The sequence below is a fragment of the Portunus trituberculatus genome, chromosome 46, assembly GCF_017591435.1.
Source record: "Portunus trituberculatus isolate SZX2019 chromosome 46, ASM1759143v1, whole genome shotgun sequence".
Classification (NCBI taxonomy): domain Eukaryota; kingdom Metazoa; phylum Arthropoda; class Malacostraca; order Decapoda; family Portunidae; genus Portunus; species Portunus trituberculatus.
Window position 1 is genome coordinate 22,028,758 of NC_059300.1, and position 18,024 is coordinate 22,046,781.

Here is an 18,024-nt window from a genome sequence, read left to right on the forward strand (position 1 = left end):
GTAGTAGTAGTAGTAGTAGTAGTAGTAGTAGTAGTAACAGTATTAGTATTAGTAGTATTAGTATTGGTGGTGGTGGTGGTAGTGGTGGTAGTAGTGGTAGTGGTGGTGGTGGTGGTGGTGGTGGTGGTGGTGGTGGTAGTGGTGGTAGTGGTGTTAAAAAAATCAGAGTGGTAGTAGTAGTAGGTGGTATCATCAATATCAGCAGAGGTGTAGTAGTGGTATCAATGATCAGTGGGTGGTGGGTAGTAGTAGTAGTAGTAGTAGTAGTAGTAGTAGTAATATCAATAATATCAGTAGAGTAATAGTAGTAGTAGTAGTGGTGGTGGTGGTGGTAGTAGTATCAATAATATCAGAGGGTGGTAGTAGTAGTAGTAGTGGTATCAATAATCATCAGCAGTGCAGCAGTAGCAGTAGTAGTAGTAGTAGTAGTAGTTGTTGTTGTTGTTGTTGTTGTTGTTGTTGTTGTTGTTGTTGTTGTTGTTGTAGCATCAGTGGCAGTAGCAGTAGTAGTAGTATATCAGTGCAGCAGTAGTAGTAGTAGTAGTGGTGGTAGTGGTAGTAGTAGTAGTGGTATCAGTAGTCAGGAGGTGGTGGTGGTGGTGGTGGTAGCAGTGGTGGCATCAGTAGTAGCAGTAGTGGTAGTAGTAGTAGTGGTAGCAGTAGTAGTAGTAGTAGTAGTAGTAGTAGTAGTAGTAGTAGTAGTAGTAGTAGTAGTAGCAGCAGCATCAATAATATCAGTATTATCAGTAGAGTAGTAGTAGTAGTAGTAGTAGTAGTAGTAGTAGTAGTAGTAGTAGTAGTAGTGCGAGGCTACAGTGGTGGAGAGTGGCATAAGAGTAGATAGAGTAGAGGTAGAGTGAATTTATAGCTAACAACTAATGTTTATATTATAGAGTATTAGATATGGTTGGATGCCACAGTCATTAGCGAGAGTTGGGGCTATTACTACTAGTAGTAGTAGTAGTAGTAGTAGTAGTAGTAGTAGTAGTAGTAGTAGTAGTAGTAGTAGTAGTAGTACTAGTAGTAGTAGTACTAGTAGTAGTAGTAGTAGTAGCATCAATAATATCAGTATTATCAGTAGTAGTAGTAGTAGTAGTAGTAGTGACAGGAAGAGGAGCGCGCAGTGTCGGCATGTACAGCTGTGGGCTCAATACTCAAGAGTCCTCTTTGATTTGAGTGGAACCAGCTGGCTTTGCTCGGTCTTCACTGTGCCGTCCAACATGTTTGTTTTCTTCCCTCAAAACACAAATAAAGTATGTAACAACATATAGTTATACATATAGTAGGTAGTCTTTTAACTGTTTTATTCAAGCAGGATGCTTTTTTATTCGTGTTTTACTTGAACTTTTTCTTTTTCTTTTTTTTACTTTTCACACATTTGTACTTGCTACAGATAAATATTTCCACTAATATTCTTTTATAAATATTCAGACTAGCTATACAACCACTGTCTGCACCGACCACTAGTAGGTGCCAATAGCAAGTCGGTCCATTGCAAGACTGCCCACCAGTGTGCCTAAGCAAGACTAGTCGCAGTCATACGGGTATGTACACCTTTGTGAGCTGTGACCACGGCCTGAATGAGCCGACCAATGTTGCCAGATCGCTGAGCTCAATTCTGGCTAAATATGGCTAACTTTAGATGGAAATTGGCTAATAATAATGGCTAAATTCTCAAAGCCTACCAATAACATTTGGTGATGTACTATTGCCTTATATGTATGATAATAAATATAATGAATGTACTTATATTAAAAAAATCGGGAATTTTCTACTTGAGAAATTAATTTTCATCTGCCTTGATGATGAGAATGGCTCACTGTTTTTCAAGTGCTTCTTACTTTTTGCATGTTCCTTTGTATCATAAAGTTTTGCTCTAATCACTGCCTTACAAAATTTACAATGTACATTATTTGCATCACCTGGAATTTCCATTATCCATTCCTTACAGAAGTCCTCTTGAAGCCATTCTTTTCTAAATTTCTGTGTGTACGGTTGCTTTGGCATCTTGATAATAGGCTATTCCCCACACTGATATATATATATATATATATATATATATATATATATATATATATATATATATATATATATATATATATATATATGCTAATATTCAGAAGAGGGCAAATCGAGCACAGGCTCCACGCACGATGGGCTCAGACTGAGAGCTCCCTCGTCTTAGACGGTAGACCTGTATCCAACCTGTAACCCATTTCGTGAACTGGACGCGTCCAAGACCTGGGATCTGACCGTCTGAGTCGTATCCGTTTCACTGTTTACAATTTTTTCTTTTATTTTATTTACTCGGAATGTAGGAATACTACTATTAATACTTATAAATGTATGTAATTGTAAGATATTTAATTTTTTTTTATCTTATTTACTTGGAATGTAGGAATACTACTATTCATACTTATAAATGCATATAATTGTAAGATATTTACTCACTTGTCCCTATAAATAATGGCTAAAAAATAGCTAAATCTTTTGAGATTCTGGCTGCTTTTTCTGGCTAATGGCTAGATCAATTTTTTTCTGGCTGAATGATTAAAAAATTGGCTAGATCTAGCCAGAAACTGGCTGATCTGGCAACACTGGAGCCGACACATCAATGTACGTAAACAGAATCATTTCAAGAGGTCTAGAATGAAGTAAAGCGGAGATTTATATTTTATTGCAAAAAACAAGAATCATGCACACACACACACAAGAGAGAGAGAGAGAGAGAGAGAGAGAGAGAGAGAGAGAGAGAGAGAGAGAGAGAGAGAGAGAGAGAGAGAGAGAGAGAGAGAGTGTGTGTGTGTACAGAAAAACATTCAAGCAAATACAAAATTATATCGATCGATATTGGAACACACACACACACACACACACACACACACACACACACACACACAGTATCGTATTGAAATATTATAAACAAGAGCAGTGACGGAGGGCGGCAGGCCGGCAGTACCGCTTTAAGAGCCACACACATTATGTATCTAAACGAACATGGTCTTAATGGGAAGGGGACGAGTGCCCTTCTTCACACCAGATTTTTTTTCTTTCAAGTTACAATGAAAACGGAAGCTAGATACAATAACGATGGAAAGAAAGACGGTGTTAAGACTCACAGAACTCTGAGTTCAGGATGACGTTCGATCTTTTGTTAATCTCGATTCAGCTATTGTTCACAGGAGAGTGTGCTTTGTTACCCTAGCGTTCATCTCATTGATTTACAAAATAGCATTGAACAGGAAACGTTTTAAATTTCGATCTTTCATCTTCAAATTTTGATTGCGACTAAAAATACGCCTCGTTCTCTTCCCTTCCCAACGTGGGACACCTTTTGCATGAAGTTTAATAATTTTCTAGACTAGTAAGGAATGGTTTTTGTTTGGAAACTGGCAGTCTGATAACTATTATAACCTGCCCAGCAGTGGGAGGGGCTGTGTGATGCATTGTCATCCCTAACCTGACGCATGTGGCTTTTCGGGAATGTGTGCTAGAGCGGTGACACGAAGCTGAAGTGTACCGAGCAGAGATGAGGATGAGGCTAAAAGAAGGTCTATCGTCAACGTCGAGGCTTGGTAAGCGGTACAGCGGCCGCAAGGCTTTGTACTCCAAAAGGACGAACACTTGATCAATAAACAAATCAGTAATAGCGGAATGTATAAATTACAAAGCCGTATAGCTTGGCTGGCGAACCAAATTCTAGTGAGGTGACGGGATCCCCCAGGTGGCGACGCGAGGCACCAGTCACATATGGTAATCAGGTTCCTAAAGCGACGGTCACCAAGCAGGGGGTCGCGGTTTTTTTTTTTTTTTTTTTCCCTTTACCAAAGATTGTGCACGCAATGATATGCTTAATCTATGAGGCTAAGTTTCGACGCTATTGTGATATGAAACTGCTAGTCACTCACTTGCATCAACTTAGCTAAGACAAAAATCTCAAGCGGATACTAGTGCCACAGTTCACCGTAGAGGCAACGGGCGGGGAGAAGGGAAAGTAAGGGATGAGCAGAATAAAGGCGGAGTGCTGTGGCTTCTACGCCTCCTTCTTGGTGGTATCGTCGTCTTCGTCCGAAGCCTCGGAGGAAGATCGCACATCAGAAATCTCCTTGAATAATAGCATGCGTACCACAATCCTGAGAATGAGATAAGTCCACATGATGTGGATCAGCAGCAGACCTAGCAGCAGGCCATTGAAGATATAATAGACAGGATACCAAACCTGTAAGATCACGTGAGCGCGGAAAAGCGTGGTCTTCATGATCCAGAATGGGTAGAGTCCGACTCGTGTACATAGCCATAATATTAAGAATATCACAAACAACGCATCCATGCCAAGCTGCTTTCCGCACAGTTTGCAAATCTTGGCCAGCAGCATTGGAATGTCGCCGCACTCATGAACCACAAGCACAAGTGTTCCGATGCGCACGAAGTTCACAACCCACGAGAAAGAAATGAGCAGGATGGTGAGGAGGTGGTGCACAAAGAGCTGTGTGGAGTCTTTCCGTCGATGCTGGAAGAAGTGAGTGATGGTCATGCTCCAGTAAAACCCCAGGGACACCATGTAGTAAGTCCACACCCAATCATCCACGCTGTGTTCTGGGAACCCAATGAAGCAGTGGTCGATGTTCCACAGCCATTCCTTGTCCCAAAGCACCACCGCGCCCAGTATCGAGTACGAGATGTAGTAGGAAGTCTCCCATATTAAATTGCAAAACTTTGTAAGCGGTGAAGTCTTGCTGACGGCTGCCCGCTGACGCAGCCACCGCTCCACCTGCCGCTCAGTCAATCCCAAACCCGTGGCCGCTTCCACGAGCACCTGAGGAGACGGTCGTGTGCGGTACCGTCTAAAAACTGTCTCTAGGTCATCGTTGTGAACTGGGGAGCGAGGCCGTACATCCTTGATTCCCAGAAAACGTCCTAAGGGTGCGAACACGAAGGGATTAAGTACAAGGTAGCGGAAGGCGATGAAAACGGCGGCGATGGCGAAGGGATACGTCCAGGCATCCATGAAGACAGGGAAGCTGAAGTGTGTGGAGTGGGTGAGGTAGTACCAGGTGTAGCCAGGGGGCAGCCACACATCCTCGTTCCAGAACCACGCCATCAGCCAAGACATCCTACAGAAGAGCGGCACCCCGGTTACCACGACCCCAACCCACACCCTGCTATACTCCTCTCGCGGCCACTCTCGACCACCCATGCCTCTCACTCCACTCTATCTTCCCCACTCTCTCTCTCTCTCTCTCTCTCTCTCTCTCTCTCTCTCTCTCTCTCTCTCTCTCTCTCTCTCTCTCTCTCACTTCTTTCATCACACACAAACAACACAGTTGAAAAACACCGAAAGAACAGTAATATGATAGAGTAAAAGAAAATACAAAAGAATTAAGATTATATTAAAAAATAAAAAAATAATAGATAAAAGATGCGAAAATAGAATTGGAAGGGAACGAGACAGAGATATGGAATTATAAGAGTAAGAGTTGTTAAAAAGGAGTTAAAGACGCTGAAGAAGTAACATAGAAGAACAACGTACAATCTAACGAAATCAAGAACAGAAGTACGACAAAAAAGATAACCCGATGTCTGACACACACACACACACACACACACACACACACACACACACACACACACACACACACACACACAATTATAGATATAAATATCTACTAAGACACTTACACCTGCTATCAGCACGAGCACCACCAAAGCATGAGACGAAAAACAAAAGCACTATGATAAGAAAAGAGCATGTAATGAAATTCTGCAGAATAACAGAAGCGGAAGATGCATAGTAGAGGAAACAATAGCTGTGCTCCCAGACGCGGAGAAAAGAGGAATAGAAAACTAGCAAGCCAAGATATCAAAATTAGGCGTGCAGGCACAAGGCGAGATAGGAGAAATGGAAATGCAGTCACTTGAAAGGTGCAGCGTTAGCAGCTGTGACAGTTCTGGCTGGGAGGAAAATCGCGTAGTACTAAAAGCTGGAGTGTTACATGGAGTCAGACTTGACTCCATGCTGTAAATATTTGACATCGATTGGCGTTAATAACAATATTAATCATAAAAGTTATAGAGGGAAAAAGAACAACAATAATAACAAGAACTAAGACAGGAAAAACGCGAGTTTCTTGAGCACGTTATGGATCAATGTGATGCAGACGACCGTGAAAAAATTGCAAACTATAAATTAAATAAGATACTAAACACATAGATAACTATATAATGAATTAATAAACAAATGACATGATCCACATCACCGAAAAGTTTATATACCACCAAACATATGCATGAACAACGATACAAGGTATATATGGAAAAATATAGCACCTGATGATGAAAGTGCGATACTGAGGATTCTGGTCCTACTAGTGTCCCAAATGTGCAAGGTGAAGGCGGCCTGAGTCGTGACGAGAGGTAGTGTGGCACGAGACACACTCCCTCACGCCACCACCGCGCACTGGATTCCAGTTGTGGTGGTATCTCGCGTCCACATGTTACCCAAGCAACCAACTGGCGCGCGCAAGGAAGCGGCGAGCCAGGGAAGGGATGAGAGACTGAAGAATTCATGCTCCTCCTCCTTCTTCTCCCGACACCCTCGCTGCAAAGCCTTCCTTTAGTGGTGCTGGCTCAAGGGTGAGTGCCAGACCGTGTCTTAGAGGTTGGCACGGAAAGCGCGCCACGGCACTACAGAACAAATAAGAAAAATAATCATAAGCTTCAGTTATATGTGACTTCATTCTGAGGTGTGTACGTAACAGATAACCTTATTTTGCCTCGTTGATCCAAATATTGTCATGAATTCAAGTTCATTATTTTTTTTCTTTAATCTATCCGCTTAATTGTATTCTAGAAACATTTTATTTATATATTTTAATACTCAATAAATGTGGTATATACATGCTTGGCGAGTGAACACACACACCCAGCACACTGCACCCACGTCATCTCACCCCATGACGGATTTATGCACACTGAACAAAGAATAAAGCCTATCGCAAAACCATGGATGGAGAAAAAATACATTAAAACTTGGTCGATGTGCATCGCTCCCTTGCACGTTATCGGTCTGATGGTTAAGAGTGAAAAGGAGGTCGCGCGATATCTTATCTCGTTATCGTATCTCTACGCCCTACGGACGCCAACCCCTCCCCCGATGGAGGAAGAGGGCGGAGTGACGCGAGCCTCAGCGTATGCATGTTGTGTATTAGCAGAGAGTGTAAATGAGAGACAATGTGGAATGTCACAACACGGTGCAGGTGCACGAATAAAATCTCAGAGTCTCTCTCTCTCTCTCTCTCTCTCTCTCTCTCTCTCTCTCTCTCTCTCTCTCTCTCTCAAACTCGCTTCACTGTCTCCATTGTCTCCATCTACGTATACGGTACTTACCGTCACCAGCAGTAATAATAAAAGCACCAAGCAACGCGTCACATGGCATTAAGATCCCCGTAGGACTCGTTTATTTTAAAGTTATGAGTAATTAGGATTTCAGATTATGAGGAAAAATGAAGAATGACGATACATTTACCACTGGAGGAGACAGAGGCGGAGGCAGAGGCGGGGACTTAGGAGGAGGAGGAGGAGGAGGAGGAGGAGGAGGAGGAGGAGGAGGAGGAGGAGGAGGAGGATTAATGAAGAAAACGCTGATACGAACGAGGGTCATTTTGATACAGGTGGGAATGAAACCGGAAAAATTTACTGGAGCGAATAATCAGTAGACTGGTATGGGCAGAATAAAGGTAAAAGACAGTAATGTGTTATAAAAGACTTTTTTCAAATAATTAAGAATTTAATAAGTGGAAAACGAGACTATATCCAAATTATTCGGTGAAAGGAATAAAGGACCAAAGCGAGGTTAACACAACAGCTTTTACTCAAGGTAAACCACAGGCAGTCATTGCCATTGCTACGTTTCTCCTTTGCGCTGAAAACAAATCTAAAGTGAAGACTTTTCTGATGCCCCTGCACATTAGCCACCTTCAAGACACAACAAATCACCTTCAATAATTATCCAAGTGTTCCATGCAAAATAATTCAAATTAAAATAATATAAAGGTAATAATAATCGTAAATTCTTATGCATGCAGTGCATTTGAGAGGTTTTAAAGATGCGCTAAAGTCATTGAAGCGTGAAAGCTTCCTTCACCACTAATGATTGATAGGTAAGCATCAGTGACTCCACTAGTAACTTATGTATACTACTTGCGTTAAGATTACCCTGCCATGTAATAAATGTTATATTGTAACATAACTGTAATGAAGAGAAGACGTGTACAAAGGACTAACAAAAAAGGTTTTTGCATGGACACCTAAGCCAGGGAAATGTTTCGTAGAGAGCAGATGCATGCCCAAAAGTTCAGCGTGAAGCAGTCATCCACGTAAAAAGATAACAAGTAAAAGACGTTACGCATTGTTGTTTCTCTCATATGCACACACTTGTATAAGAAAAATTTATGCATGGACAAAAAGCTTCTTTCTGAAAGATGCGATACTGAAGTGGAACCTGTAGCTGATATATCGTTTAATGAAAAATTAATGTGTCCGTGACTGGTGTTTCTGTCATGTTAAGAAAGAGATCACAATAAATTCTACGGTGTACCGATATCAGAATTTTGACCGATACCGATAGCGATATCACAAATTTGGTTGATACTAATTTCACTACCGATACCGATACTACTATTGGTACTGATAACTGCACTGGAAACCCTGTGAATAAGATTGTTGCCCACAGTCTTGTTGTTTTATAAAGTCTCACATTATTATTATTATTAATATTATTATTATTATTATTATTATTATATTATTATCATCATCATTATTATTGTCGTTATTATCATTATTATTATTATTATCATTATTCAGTTAGGTTATGTGTTTCTCAACCAGGGGGCCGCAGAAACCTATCAAGGGGTCCGCGGGACAGGGAACTGAACATATAACAGTTGATTTATCTGACTCATGACTACACAATGTCTTAATTAATACATCCAACTTTTTCTTTTTTTAGTTTTCCCTGACTAGTTGTATCTCAGAATGTTGTGATTATTTGTATGGTGTGTTATAATATTTATATGACTAAATGCTTAAAGACTGAGATAGTTATATTTGTTTGCAACATTGCTTTCAGGGTGGCATAACATGGTGCAATAGCTACAGTAGCATACTGCCAGAGTTCAGCCTGGGAGGTGCATACATTCTGTTGTCAACTGCTGCTGACTGAACACATGGCATGGCTGGTTGTCCTTATGGATTATATTTTTTTCCCATAATATGGGTTAACTTGTTTGTTTGCTTGATTTTCATTTGGCCACACTATAATACTGAAACTGGCAACACATATATAGGCCTTCACCTTTAAGGGCTTTCTTTCTTTTTACCAGAGTGATGTTTACTTGTCTCTTGGGAAAATGGACAAATATGTTATTCGACCATCCACATCAAAACAAGGAATACTGCCAAACAAACAGTGTGCTGAGCTAAATCTGAGCTACATACAAATGCATAATGACTATATCCTATCTAATAAATAAGTGGATGTAAGAAGTTTACAGAGCTTGAATGGTTGAGAAATCTTGGTTATAGGATAGTTGCGATGTTAGATTAGATTAGGTTATATTTGATTAGTTTACAGAAGTTAGATTAATAATATTTCTTGTGAGATTTAACTACCAAATTTTCAATTTAACGACTTTGGTCTATTTCAAACATAGGTAACTGCTATTTAGTCGTAAATAATTGTTATCTAAATGTTCTATGTATATATAAAAAAAAATAAAAAAAATGCCGCATCTCAAAGCTGTGAGCGATTTGCGTCGAGTAAAATACTCATATATACTAATTTAACAATAATAATAATAATAATAATAATAATAATAATAATAATAATAATGATGATGATGATGATGATGATGATGATGATGATGATGGTAAAGTAATGCTTTAATCTCATTTACCTAAACCAATTTCCTATTATGACATATTACAAGTTTCTTCCTAAAACAATTTTTCAATTCTTCATTCTTGCGTATATAATTTACGTTCACTGACCGTACATGTTACATAACACACAACGTTTTCTTGATATCTTCATTATTCATTTATTTATTATTATTATTATTATTATTATTATTATTATTATTATTATTTTCATGATAATTTATATTACCATTATTCATATTCATTTAATAAAATGACTGCTCCTGCTGTTCATTTACCGCAATCCCTAAACCTACATAAATTGTATCCAGCAATATTCTATTTGATCCAAGGGAAAATTATTCATTCACTCGTGTATTATCGGACAACGGTGGATCAGGATCACGAGCATATCTAATAAATGGCCTAAATGACAACGAGCCTCGATTAAGATAAGAAGGAAGTGCAAAGGAAGCGGAGAGCAATACAAAGCTACTAATAGTACATTACTGTCACAACGGCCTTACTCGTGGTCTGATCCTGAGTTGGTGAGAGGAGGCTGGTTAACGCTGGCCATAGCGATGGAGCACATAGCTAATACCAACGCCACACAGTGTTAGTGGGTTGGCCCAGCCAACTCACCAGATAGTGGGGCGATAGCGCCACATTCACTATCACGCTCTCTACTTGATAACAAATCTAACGAAGCGCAGACATTCTCCGAGTCATTCGATGAAAGAGCGAAGTGAGAGGAAAGTTTATGAAAGCCACGGCACGCGCTACTTAAACCATGACTTGCTTACTCAGTCAGTCCACCAAGCACCAGTTAATACACACATGCTATTTATGCAGAACGGAGTGGTCATGATAGACTTCCACACGTCAGCAGTTATACGCCTTGTGGTATAACATATGGGAAACATACGGTTCGAGTTAGCCAAAAGAATGGAATATGTGGCTTGAAACCTTCCTCCCCTTGTAGTTCCGAAAAAGTTGGCCAGAAGAAAGGGATAAATGTCTTGAAATCCTCACTATGTGATCACAAGTCTCAGAAAAAAAAAAAAAAGTCAGTTCAGAACCAAAGATTACGTACTTCGTTTACTCTTTCCAATAATGGATGACGTTTTCTTTACTCTTCTCACTAATACATAACAGAGTTTTCCGTGTGTTCAACAGTTTATATAAACTACACACACGGACATTGAACTCGAACATAGCACACCTCTCAAAGAGAGAGAGAGAGAGAGAGAGAGAGAGAGAGAGAGGAGAATTATCAGCTTTCGTACTTATCGAATCTGCCTTCGTTACTTTCAGTACATGTTCAATAAATCTATTATTATTGGTATTATTATTATTTTACTATTATTTTTATTATTATTATCATTCAATAAATCTATTATTATTACTATTATTATTTTATTATTATTATTATTATTATTATTATTATTATTATTATTATTTCAATGCTATTACTACTACTACTACTACTACTACTACTACTACTACTAATAATAATAATAATAATAATAATAATAATAATAATAATAATAATAATAATAATAATAATAATAATAATAATAATAATAACAATAATGATAATAATAACAATATCAATAGTAATAGTAATGATAATCATTATTATTGTCATTATTATTTGTTAATTTTCTTTTTATTTTACCTTTTTCAGCAGTTTACTTTCCTTGATCCAAAGTATCATTATTAGTCAGAGGAACTCCCTCTACTTCTACTATTCCTTATTCTTGTAACTGATCACATTTCAGTTCCAACTTCTGCATAAACATTACATATCAGAATTTTCAAGTAGACTGAAGGGACTCATTTCTAATATCAATCAAATTAAATTATAAAAAAAATAACCTGTCAAACTATTCATAATGTCACTACAGTATCTGTGCACCCACATCTGAGAACCATTAGCCAGATGCCTCTTACAACACTACATGGCCAAACCGTCAACAATTAAATGTTTAAAAAAGAAAATCAATAGAACATTATAATCAAGAAAATATCACAGCTACAATCAGAAGTAGAACAGAAGCTGGAACAGTGATAAGAACTAAGGAGGAGGTAGTAGACACCTGTTGAAGCAATAATTACTCTGTGAGGTCTAAAGCACTGGTTCAGATGCTGTGAACTCATTATAGCCAGTGTGAGCTCACTGAACATTTCCCTTTCTCACAACAAAAGGAGATAGTCACAGCCTGCCCTCTACAGAAACTCTCTTCCTTCATACAAAACTATATTCGCTAAATTACACACGTACACACAACTCAGAATTCTAAATTAGACATCCTACACCAGCCTTCAGTTCCATTCTGGGAGGGAGTCCATAAATGTCCCATGGTCCCATGACACGGCACATTCAACCTTCATTAACTTCTGCAACATTTAGTCTTAGATCTTAATTTTCAATCTGTAAACTACCATCCCTACTCAACTAAATCTCATTTTCTTTTCCTTACTGAAACACAGGAAGCCCCTTTTCTATTCTCTCCTATTTTCTCTATCTTAATTTTTATTCCAAAGCTGGATGTTGCATCTATATACATAATGACCTATGTAAGTAACTTGCTCTCATACCCATGCTCTTATTTTTTCAGAGTTTTCCATCACCTAGTTATGACTACAGTTGCTCAAAAACTAAATATTTCTGTATTGTATATCTGTCACCTAACTCTTCTGACTATTAAGAAACTCTTTAATTACTCAGCTTACAAACTGGAGCACATTCTCACTCTCTTTCCCTTTGTGGAAATCTCCATTCTTGGAGACCTCATTATTTACCATTAGCTTTGTGTTTTCTTCTCTCTTTACTGACCATCCTGGTGAACTAGCATTCAACTTTGCTATCCTCCAGGACCTAGAGCAAGTGGTGTAACACCCTACTCGTATTCCTAACTGTCTTAAGAGATATTTTAACATTTTTAGCCTTTTCCTAACCTCTAATCCTTCTGCTTGTGCTGTTACCTTATCTTCTCCATTGGGCTCCTCCCAACGAATCTCAGTTCTGTATCTTGTCTTATTGCTCCGATCACTCCTCAGAGTCCCCAAAGTGGAGGTGCCTCTGGCATTTAGTCTTTGCTAGTTGTGGGTGCCTGAGGAGGAATTATGCTGATTTTGCATGGAATAACTACTGCTTTCATGTTAGAGACCAGTCTCTGTGAACTGTGCCAATATTCCTTACTCTTTCTCTAGACCTTAACCTTCCAAATCTTGGTTTAACACAACATGCTATTCATGAGAGAAGTGGCTCACATAAGGTATTTGAACTTTCCATGACCATCTGCCTGAAATCATACCAAGTCTGTTCTTCAACTTGCTATAAACTCCTTCATTAATAGAAAGAGTCAAATATCTTTCAAGATCCAACTAACCCATACACTTCTGACATCAAGCCCCAAAAATATATCCAATAACTTTGCTTCTTCATCTTTCCCTCCCAATTTCATCATTATGGCACCATTGCCATATAATCTGTTTCTAAAGATGAACTCTTCTCTCAAATCTTTGCTAGTAACTCTACCTTGGATGATTCAGGTCTTGTTCCTTCCTAACCTAATCTTTAACTACTTCATGCTATTTACGAAAATCCTTCACAAGGATGTTTTTCCATGCCCTCACTGGTCTAAACCTTCATAAGGTTTATGGACCTGCTATTGTCCTCCAAAACTGTACCTTTATGATTACACCTTACCTAGTCAAACTCTTTCAACATCTACCTTAAGTTTGCCTACATTCAACTTCCTAAAAAACGAAAGGTTGACTGTTCTAATCCCTCAAACTACCATGTCATTGCTTTAATTTCATGCTTATCTAAAATTCTGAAATTTGTTTTCAACAATTCTTAAATCTTCATCTATCACTTCACAATCTTCTATTTGATCATCAGTATGGCTTCTGTCAAGGCCACTCAACTTACCTTACCGAATCTTAGTCATTTTCTTTTTAGATATTTTGGTGAAACTTTTTTGTTGTTGTATACAAATTCAAAAAATTTTATAGAGTCTGGCTCAAAGCTTTGATTTCCAAACTATCCTCCTATGGCTTCTTCTCTCTGCAACTTACCTAATTTCAAATTTCCTCTCCAACTGTTCTATTGCTGCTATGGTATACAGCCACTGTTTTCCTAATCTATTAACAGTGGTGTTCCTCAAGGTTTTGTCTTGTCATCCACTCTCTTCCTATTATTATTATTATTACTTGTTTTATGTTGTGGCCTATAGCACCTGTGGGCATACTTGAAGAGTACATGTGGGAAGCACTGTTCAACTTCCGCCCATTAGTGGCGCAGGCAATTTTACATATAGTGGTACCCATATTAGGGGCCATATCACCACCCAAGCGCATCTTTGGTGTAACAACCTAGAACCAGGGTATCATGGCGACATGTAGGTAACTTTAAACCACTCAAAAAATGGCATTGCTTCAAAGAAGTATGTGGTGGGATTCGAACCTATGCGTGGATGTTTGCCTGATCCCACGCTCACCACTTTATCCACTACACCAACGTCTCCCTATATTATTATTGATCTCTTAAACCAAACATTATATCATATTTGCTCCTCTGGTGATGATACCACCCTGCACTTTTCCAACATCTTTTTATAGAAGACCAACTCTTCAGGAAGTAAACATATCACACAAGGAAGCCACACAATGTCTGACTTCTGATCTCTCTAAAATTTCTGATTGGGACAGAGCAAATCTAGCATTGTTCAATGACTCAAAAACACAATTCTTCCATCTATCAACTTCACACACCCTACCAGACAACCATATCCTTTTCTTGACACTCAACTGTACCGGTCTTCTTTCTACACTGAACATGCTCAGTTTGTCCTTTTCTTATAATCTAAACTAGAAACCACATCTCATCTCTAGCTAAAAACAGCTTCTATGTAGTTAGGTATTCCCAGTCATCTCTGCCATTTTTTCTTTTCCCTGTAACTGCTAACTCTGTACAGGGACCTTATTTATTCATGTATGGAGTTTGCTTCATATATATATATATATATATATATATATATATATATATATATATATATATATATATATATATATATATATATATATATATATGGGTGGGGGTTATGAAATCAAAAGCTTTTCGTTTCAAAGTCCTTTCCTCTAACTGGCTATATTCAACCTCCTTATCATTGTTGCAATGTTGCATTCCTCACTAACTTCTACCATATTTTCATGCCAACTGTACTTCAGATCTTAATAACTGTATGCCTACTCTCTTCCCATGGCCTCATTGCACAAAAGTTTTTTTTATTCTTCCACCTTTATTCTGTCTACTTCTCAAATACAAAAGTTGATCAGTATTTTCATCATATAACCCTTTCTCCAGTAAACTCTGGAACTTTCTGCCAGTTTCTGTATTTCCATCTTTCTATAACTTGAACCTTTCAAGAGGGAGGTTTCTAGAAGTTTTGACTCTTTCAACTGTGTATGAGTGTGGCACTTTGGTGGGTCACTTTTTATTGCAATTTTTGTTGCCCTTCAAAAGAGAGATGAGATATATACGAGACTGCATGTATGGGCAGTATAAGCTCTGACATGGTAATTCTTCATGCTACCCTGTTCACACACCATCCAGGTAACCATGCACCTAATCAACAAATAAGAAAGCTGGAAAAGCCTACCCTCTCAGGAAGGCTCACAATGACTTTTAAAATATACAAGACAATACACATATTTATTTAGAAAAATCAGTGACAGTGACAGTTAACAATGAACATAAACAACAGAAGAGTGGGACATTGATTATCTTTTTTTTTTTTTTCATTTCTGTGATTACTGTCAATGCAATATCATGGTACAAGACTGTATGATTGCAATCTCCACCACTATGCCAGATAATCTGTATGTGGCATGATTTGTGTGAGCATCATTCCTAACATGGCTGCTCTACAAGGTTCAATAATGTAAATGTATGAAATATTAGCTTTCATTGTAGTAGTGATCACCATATTGTGGTTTCCAAAGATGAATAAAATTATGGAATATTGGAACTATAGTAATATACATTATGATGGAGTGATTTTGTATCTATGTATATGCGGAAGTTGACCATTAGAATGCATATCATAGCAGTGGGTTTCTATAATATAGTGAAAAACTAAATAATGATGTGCAAGTATACATTAACCCTCAATATAATGGATGATATGGAAACAATGGTCTGTCGTTATATCTAAAGATCCATTATATAAGAGGATCCGTTACATCTGATGAAATACCGGACAGATCCGTTATATCCCTCCCACTCCCGTGGCACGTCATGTGGAGTTCCTGCAACAACATGTTATGGGACGATGCCCTCACTATACCGGATTAAAATCCGTTATATCAAGGGCTTGTCCATTCAGATTTTTTGTCCGTTAAATCTGATATCCAGTATATCGAGATCCATTTTATCAATGATTTACTGTACTTAGCACCATCCACTAATGTGTGTCTCTGTGTAATTCACCTCGGTCGCCTGCTGGTCACCCAGTGAGCTCAGAGCTCATAGACCGATCTTCAGGTAGGACTGAGACCACATCACACACAACACACACCGGGAAAGCAAGGCCACAACCCCTCGAGTTACATCCCGTACCTATTTATTGCTAGGTAAACAGGGGCCACACATTAAGAGGCTTGCCCATTTGCCTCGCCGCTTTCCGGGATGTGTGTGTGTGTGTGTGTGTGTGTGTGTGTGTGTGTGTGTGTGTGTGTGTGTGTGTGTGTGTGTGTGTGTGTGTGTATTTACCTAGTTTACCTAGTTGTAGTTTTACAGGGCCTGGGCTTTATGCTCATGTGGCCCCGTCTCCATATCTACACTTATCCAATCTTACTTTAAAAGTGTGCACACTCGTTGCAGACACTACTTCTTCATCTAAACTGTTCCACGTCTCAATACATCTCTGCGGAAACTATATTTTTAATATCTCTCAGACATCTTCCTTTCTCAGCTTTTTACTATGCGATCTTGTGCTTGATGTCATATTCTTCTCTCAGGATCAGTTTCTCATTATCCACTTGGTCCATTCCGTTGATCAATTTATAAACTTGTATCAGGTCTCCTCTCTCCTTCTTTGTTCCAAGGTTGGTAGATCCATAGCCTTTAGTCTCTCCTCATATGTCATCCCTTCAAATTCTGGAACCATTCTTGTAGCCATTTTTTGTAGCCTCTCCAATTTCCTTATGTGTTTCTTTTTATGAGGGGTCCACACTACTCCTGCATATTCCAATCTGGGTCTTATTATAGTACTTATCAATTTCTTCATCATTTCTTTGTCCATGTAGTGAAATGCTACTCCAATATTCCTTAGCAAATTATATGTTTCTCTAAAAATTCTATCAATATGGCTTACTGGTTGATTGTTTTCTTCCATCGTCACTCCTAAGTCCTTTTCCTTTTTGACTTTCTCCAGTTCTACTCCATCTCCCATCTTATAGATTCCCACAGGTCGTCTTTCACTCTTTCCCATTTCCATGACATGGCTTTTGTTCACATTGAATTCCATTTCCACTTCTTACTCCATTCCCAGATCTTATTTAGGTCTTCTTGCAGTATTTCACAATCCTCCTTTTGCTTTATAACTCTGCACAGTTTCGTATCATCCATAAACAAATTTATGTAGCTGTTCACTCCTTCTGGCATGTCGTTAATATAAATGAGGAAAAGTATTGGTGCCAATACTGACCCCTGTGGCACTCCGCTTTCTACTGCTCTCCACTTGGACTTCATATCTTTAACTACCGTCCTTATTTCTCTCCCCTCAAATAATTTTCTATCCATCTCAATGTGCTTCCTTTTAAGCCACCCTTCTCCTCTAACTTCCACAGTAATCTTGCATGTGGCACTTTGTCAAACGCCTTTTTAAATCCAAATAAATGCAGTCAACCCATCCTCTCTCTCTTGTACTCTATCAACTATTCTAGAATAGAAACTCAATAAATTAGTTACACAAGACCGTCCTTTTCTAAAACCAAATTGGCTATTTGATATTAATTTGTTGTCTTCAAGGAACTCGATCCATTGTTTCTTTATTATTCTTTCACACATCTTGCATATTACACTAGTTAGTGATACCG

The 18,024-nt window shown here is 38.6% G+C and overlaps 2 protein-coding genes across 3 annotated transcripts in view; both read right to left on the bottom strand.

The window, feature by feature from the left end:
- LOC123520077 (bifunctional peptidase and arginyl-hydroxylase JMJD5-like) overlaps positions 1-2,507 on the bottom strand; it is a 34,092-nt gene extending 31,585 nt beyond the window's left edge. Inside the window, exon 1 of the mRNA XM_045281960.1 lies at positions 1,923-2,507. The gene's annotated coding sequence lies outside the window, so the exon portion shown is untranslated. The remainder of the gene's footprint in view (positions 1-1,922) is intronic.
- Positions 2,508-2,662: 155 nt separating this feature from the next.
- On the bottom strand, positions 2,663-10,579 carry LOC123520079 (ceramide synthase 5-like). Of its 2 annotated transcripts, XM_045281967.1 has the most exons (3): positions 10,443-10,579; positions 6,328-6,684; positions 2,663-5,114 (listed from the first exon to the last, which is right to left on the bottom strand). In XM_045281967.1, exon 3 carries the CDS (start codon positions 5,111-5,113, stop codon positions 4,034-4,036), a length of 1,080 nt encoding a protein of 359 aa, XP_045137902.1. In that variant the 5' UTR covers position 5,114; positions 6,328-6,684; positions 10,443-10,579; the 3' UTR covers positions 2,663-4,033. The 2 variants fall into 2 exon arrangements, with proteins under 2 accessions (XP_045137902.1, XP_045137901.1); XM_045281966.1 differs by lacking the exon at positions 6,328-6,684 and having other exon boundaries at positions 10,443-10,569.
- Between the last annotated feature and the right edge of the window lie 7,445 nt (positions 10,580-18,024).

Bases quoted from the DNA above. Each gene is read 5' to 3' on its own strand.
- LOC123520079 (XM_045281966.1), bottom strand. From the start codon at position 10,507: ATGTGCTCCATCGCTATGGCCAGCGTTAACCAGCCTCCTCTCACCAAC. The intron at 5,115-10,442 runs GTAAGGCCGTTG...GCTCTTCTGTAG, and splicing joins AACTCAGGATCAGACCACGA to GATGTCTTGGCTGATGGCGT.